We start from the raw sequence: 7021 nt of genomic DNA on the forward strand, positions 1-7021 counted from the left end.
ATTTATAGTTTGTTTGGAAATTTCTATGCCTTTCTTAAGCTGTCATGTGGATGAAGGTTTTATTGTTTGCATGTGTAATTATCATACATTTTAAAAACTATTTTTATTAAGGCGGCGAGCTGGCAGAATCGTTAGCAGTTGAGTACTAGGGTCGACTTACCCCTCCCCCAAAATTTCAAGTCTACAGTCCAGTGTTTCCCAACTTTTCGCGTCAATTTGCAATATCGCCCACTTATCGACTAAAAATTGCTACATCACCCACCTGTGTAAATAAAAGTAAACCCTGGTACAACCGTCCCCCTAACACTGAATCCCCTAGGAGAACACCCCCCCTGCATCATTTAACACACACTATATTGTAGACTCATTACCTGGTTAGTACCGTTTGGACTAAATATGCGGTTGTTTACAAATCCCTCATTGTGGGTTCAATTTTGCTGTTAGTGTAAATAAAATTCTAACGTTAAGTTTATATTATGCAGACAGATTAACTTCGGTAAACTTGCACTTTCTTTTACACTGATTTTAATTTTTCCCAAATGAACCATTGTTCAGAAGTACTGATGAAAAAATAATTAAAGATTGTATTATAAAGGAAAAGAATACAACTTTTTAATGAGAACCATGTGTCTGCTGCGATGTAGCTAGTGTAGATACATTCGGTTTCAAACTTGTCAGCTTTAGCCACAAATCTTTTCGTTGTGTCACATCCAGTTCAATTCTTTTCTGGGAAAGTAAAGTTCCAAATGACTAAAACTAGATTCAATCAGGTACGAGGTAGGGAAGGCAAGCAAAAGTAATTTTCCTCAGATTGGGGTAGGAATTTAATATACTTTGATGGTACCACAAACCTTTGCCAATACGGCGATATCACATTGTGGCGTCATTGTCATTTTGTAATTCTATCAATTCCGCTTGAACGTCATCCTTACAATTGACTGCAGCGACCTCAACCGGATTGCTATACTAATTTGGAATATTCAGCGCAATAACTTCTTGAAATCGCTCCATCATGTCATCGTGCAATGATTGTAAATATTTGCGATATGTAGTTAAATCCTCATAAACCAATTCATCTTTCAAAGAATCAAGTTGTGGAAATTGATGGAATTGACGTTTTGAAATGTTCGTCATATACAGCACCAATTTTGAAATGAAGGTAGTGGTAAATGATTTACAATCACCGAGAGTTTTTCTGTTTCCTTGCAATAACATATTCGAATCATATAATTTTGTGAATATATCACGAAGAAAAAAGATATCGCACCTTGCAACCATCAATGAAGTGGATAGTGGAGTATCTTCAAAGAAAGATATGAATATATGAAACAGTTTAACAAAGCGTAAAACACAGTTTCCTTTTGACAGCCACCGCATTTCGGTATGGTATAAGAGTGTAGTATAGTCCTCATCATTTCTCAGACAGAGTTGACGGAAAATTCGATCAGACAAGGACTGGACTTCAGTTTATTCACACTCTTGATAACTAACTGTAGCGCATCATTCAATCTACCATTCATATTGTTTGCCATTAAATACTCCCGGTGTGCCAAGCAATGAACAGTTAGCATCTGGTGGGAAATTTCACGCTTTTGGAGAGATGAAAAACCTTTGCATCTTCCTATCAGTGAAGGGGCCCCATCAGATGCACATGTAAGAATATTATTGAGTGGGATATTATGTTCAAAAAGGAAAGACTTGAGACTGTGAAAAATAGTTGCACCTTTCGAATCAAGCGGCAATTTCTCTGTGAACAGCATTTCCTCACAAGGCCGAAGGTCTTCGCTGAAATACTGAACATATACCAACATCAAACATTGATTGTCCACAAAAGTTGACTCATCCACTTGTATAGAAAATTCAGAATGCTGGAGAATATTGATAAGTTGATGTTTGACATCGTTGGCCATTTCAGCAATGTGTCAAAAAATCGTGTTATTACTAAGTAGCATCTTCTTCATAATGTAATCGAGTTTTTATGCATAACGGTTGACAAAACCTCCAGATCGGTCCATTGACCGAAGAAATTGTCTCAAACTATTTACATTTCTTAACTTTGCCTCACTAGTGACTGTTCCGGAGAATAGACTTATGCTGCTATAGACGCCGCATATTTTCTCTCTTTCTGTATCATCGTACATACATGCTTTGTTCTATTTGATGGACATCTTTCTTTGCTAAAACGTTTTTCCTTGTTCCTCTTTTGACTGTTAAATATGTTGTTCATTGGACTGCGAGCATGCTAGGCACCGCCTCGAAAGGTTTAAGTTGAACAAATCGACCCCAGTACTTATATTTTTAAATCTGTCACTTATTCTATCGGTGTCTTTGGCCGAAACGCTACGTTATGCGGACGTAAAAAAACGAACACCGGTTGTTAAGCGAAGTGGGAAACAAACATTAACACAAACACATACTTATACATATATACAGCGAGCTTCTAGATAGTTCTTATCTAACAAATTCACTGATAAGGCGCTGGTGGACAAAGGTATAGTAGAAGACACTTGTCTAAGGTGCCGCACAGTGGAACTGATCCCGAAACCACGTGGTTGCAAAGCGAGCTTCTTATCCACACAGCCATGCCAGCGCTTGTTAGGTAATGTTTTCCTGTCAAGTTTTGTTCTATGCTGTGCGACGCAGTTCGTTGCTGTTTGCCCGTATTGTAATTGCACGGACATGTTTTTTGCCTGATCCAGTTAATCGATTTCAGTTTTGTATAATTAACTCTTAAATCTCTGTAAGTCACAGGACCACACAAGACAGCGTTAGCCAGCCAGTCCTGAAACGCACGATATCACAAGAACCATAATGACCTTATTAAGATTCATTTTGATGGAAGTAAGGAACTCTCTAATGTAGATAAGATACATTGATCCTTTATTCCATTATTTGTTTCTGTTCTATAGCAGAATCATTACACTTATAGAATTTTTCATAGGATGTTAAGAGGTAATGGACAGGGATGTGTCTGTTGCTATGGTAAGATCATTGGGCAGAATTCCTTACGGCATTTGTTACAGTACTTTGCGTTCTGAGTTCAAATCCCGCCATGAATAACTTAAATGATTTTGTTGGCACTCAGTCGCTTACGACGTCGAGGGTTCCAGTTGATCAGATCAACGGAACAGCCTGCTCGTGAAATTAATGTACAGGTGGCTGAGCACTCCACAGACACGTGTACCCTTAACGTAGTTCTCGGGGATATTCAGCGTGACACAGAGTGTGACAAGGCTGACCCTTTGAATTACAGGCACAACAGAAACAGGAAGTTAGAGTGAGAGAAAGTTGTGGTGAAAGAGTACAGCAGGGTTCGCCACCATCCCCTACCGTAGCCTCGTGGAGCTTTTAGGTGTTTTCGCTCAATAAACACTCACAACGCCCGGTCTGGGAATCAAAACCGCGATCTTATGATCGCGAGTCCGCTTCCCTAACCACTGGGCCATTGCGCCTCCACACTTAGATGGTAGGTCTGATATATCACCCGAAATAAATCCACCAAATGGTACCTTGAGCGCTATTAACAAGATCCACACTGTTGCATGCATTCACACTAGGTCTCCGGTTTGAAAAATAGTTTTCCCTTCCCCCAGTCTCGGAGGCTATGGGAAAAATAATGGGAATGCCTTCCCTCTTAACTAAAATGTTTTAAAAAGATCCCAACCCCGCTCACTAAATGATTTTTTACAACTAGTTCCGATTCTTGCTTGTTTAACATCACATTCTATTTAGCTTAAGCAAAGTATTCCGCTATTTTAACTAATTTTGGATATGTACGATGAAGACAGAAAACTTCAATGATATTTTTATGTAGGCGCAGGAGTGGCTATGTGGTAAGTAACTTGCTTACCAACCACATGGTTTCGGGTTCAGTCCCACTGCGTGGCACCTTGGGCAAGTGTCTTCTGCTATAGCCTCGGGCCGACCAAAGCCTTGTGAGTGGATTTGGTAGACGGAAACTGAAAGAAGCCCGTCGTATATATGTATATATATGTATATGTGTGTGTGTTTGTGCGTCTGTGTTTGTCCCCCCCCCCACATCGCTTGACAACCGATGCTGGTGTGTTTACGTCCCCGTAACTTAGCAGTTCGACAAAAGAGACCGATAGAATAAGTACTAGGTTTCCAAAGAATAAGTCCTGGGGTCGATTTGCTCGACTAAAGGCGGTGCTCCAGCATGGCCGCAGTCAAACGACTGAAACAAGTAAAAGAGTAAAAGAGTACCATATTTGCCGGCAAAAGATGCACTTTTTACAAAAAGTTTTTAAATGTATAAAAAAGTTGTCCCGTATCTAATGCGGCAGTGTAACGGTTGAGAGAGAAAGTGTCGTACATATGGGAGCCGGATGAGCATAAGTCCGCTAGGCACAATAATTGTTACTAATAATACTTTCTACTACAGATACAATGCCTGAAATTTTGAGGGAGGGGGATAATCGATTACATCGACTCCAGAGCGTAACTGGTACTATTTCATCGACCCCGAAAGGATAAAAAGGCAAAGTCGATCGCAGCAGAATTTGAACACGGAAAGCGAAGACAGATGAGACGCCGAAGCCAAAATATCACAGTCTGTTAACAAATAGTCATGGAAAATTGCTTACAGTACTCAGAAGTTATGTGGTAGGTCACACCATCTTGTTTTACCTCTTTCATCAGCATACATAATCCGCACCTAATATATGTCTAACTTTATTCATTGAGCCCGAGACCAAGGCTCAGTCTTCGCAATGGAAGTCCCCGACAAGATTTCAAGACGTTGAGGAAATCCAAGAGAATGCAATGAGGCAGCTGCTTTCTTGAAAAAGGAGTTTCAGGAATGCTTCCCTCAATGGAAATAAAATGCTGAATTGACATATGTCGCAGTTTTCTATTTATAGCACTAGTCCAGATACTTTTGGATCAGATTTCGTAGCCATGTTGCACCATTCAGCTGGATGATTGCGGTTACATAAAGCATAATAGCCAAACGTACAAATTTTATATCCAGTAAAGCAATTCAGACCAAAATATAAACAACTGCACAGTTGATCTGAAAGATGATAAATTTGAAATATGCTACTCACATAACATAGCTTATTTATGGTTTTATGTCTTATTTCAGTACACTGTCACAATGTTGTACTTACTTGCACAGAATCATACATGCAAACATACATACATACATACATACGTACGTACAAACACATGCATGCATACGCACACAGACAGATACACACACACACACACACACACATATATATATATATACATATACACACACATATACACATAAGCAAAATAGCTAGTTCTAAAATCTCTATAAGAGATGCAAGTAGTAACGATACTAAAAAGTAATGTTTGTTGCCACTTCAGCGTTACTGTTCCATACAGAACTATGTTACTACACTTTAACCTCTGGAAACCACCTTCTCTAGCTGGTTAACGACACACAACCTGTATCTGCTGTCAGACACAGGCTGTGTGTCGTTAACCAGCTGGAAAAGTTGTTTTCCTGTGGTTAAAATGTAGTTGCATAGTTCTGTAAGGAAGAGTCACGCTGAAGTGGTAACAAACATTACTTTTTATACATACATACGTATATATATATATACATGCGTACATCACTAATATTAATACGCCAATTTGTTTTTATACGTACCTGACGCGTGTGTCCCGTTTAAAAGAGAGAAATTTTGTTGCTTAAATAAAAATATTTAACTAGATCTCTTATTGGCTACTTTGCTTATATATATATATATATATACATACATACATATGTGTATATATATGTGTGTGTGTGTGTGTATATGCGTGTGTGTAATTTCTGGAAGAGATTTGAAACCACTACCTATGTGTTGCTTTACTTATTCTCAACGCTCATGCCTTCTTGTCCACCGAAGCAGCAACGATCTTAATGGGAAAATTAAAATACTTACATTTGCTCAATCTTTGTCAACCGATCAATTGGGTAAACTTATCAATAACGAACCTATAATGACTACTGGAAACAGCTGTGTGTCAAACTTACTACAATTAAAGAAAATCTGTAATCACCATTATGTCTTGTCTTGCATGCGTAAAAACTAGTATATCTGGAGCACAATGATAGATTTCCAATATAGAATGACGATGAACTATAACCTCGGACTCTGCCACAAGAATACGTTCGTGGCGCCCCCACCGGTCTCCTATTCATTAGTGCTCCTCGTGTACGAAGTGCATTCACCCAACGTAAGAAAATGTAGAACGTATTAGACAAGCTTTGATACGGAGTCCGAATCGTTCTGCTCGGAGGCATTCTACTGTACTTGGCATTGGTAATCAATAGGTAAGGCGTATTTTGCACGAAGACCTACATTTCCACCCGTAAAAATTGGTCATTGGGCAACAGTTGAAACCATGGGACTATGCACAGCGGCTTAACTTCGCACCTCAGATGGAAGCAATTTTTGAGGCAAATGACAACCTCATTTTGTTAATGAATGAGGAAGCTCATTTTCATCTTAATGGCATGGTGAATTAACAGAACTGTTGTTATTGGGCTCTTGAAAATCCGAGAGAACCGTACGAAAGACCACTGGCACAGCCCCAAAGTGACGGTCTGGTGTGCTGATGGAAAAGCTGTCGTCATTGGTCCTTACTGTTTTGAAGACAATAATAGAAATGCTGTTGCTGTGAACTCTGAGCGTTACATCGAGATGATAAAAAACTTCTTTGCACTGAATTATGACAAAAACGTATGCCTATTCGACGTATGTGGTTTCAGCAGGATGGGGCGACAACCCACACAGCCAGAGCATCAATGGACGTCCTTCGCCCTCTCTTCGGTGACTACCTCATTTCCAGGTTTGCTGACATTCCTTGCCTCCCATCCCATCCCACTCAGTCCCCTGATTTGCCCATGGGTGATTATTTCTTGTGGGGAAACATCAAGACACGTGTGTATGCGCATAAGTCCCGTATATTGGACGACTTGAAGGAAGCTATTTACGTGGAAGTGGCCCAAATCGACAGAGCAATGCTGGATACTGGAGAGAGT

General features: G+C 39.7%; 1 protein-coding gene across 1 annotated transcript; it reads right to left on the reverse strand.

Moving 5' to 3' along the window:
* Positions 1-1418: 1418 nt before the first annotated feature.
* LOC149135509 (protein ZBED8-like) lies at positions 1419-1910 on the reverse strand. Its single transcript, XM_089353071.1, has one exon. The coding sequence runs from the start codon at positions 1908-1910 to the stop codon at positions 1419-1421; it is 492 nt and encodes a 163-aa protein (XP_089209197.1).
* Positions 1911-7021: the final 5111 nt, after the last annotated feature.

Source organism: Octopus bimaculoides, chromosome 5 (assembly GCF_046866305.1).
Source record: "Octopus bimaculoides isolate indiv1 chromosome 5, ASM4686630v1, whole genome shotgun sequence".
NCBI classification, from domain to species: domain Eukaryota; kingdom Metazoa; phylum Mollusca; class Cephalopoda; order Octopoda; family Octopodidae; genus Octopus; species Octopus bimaculoides.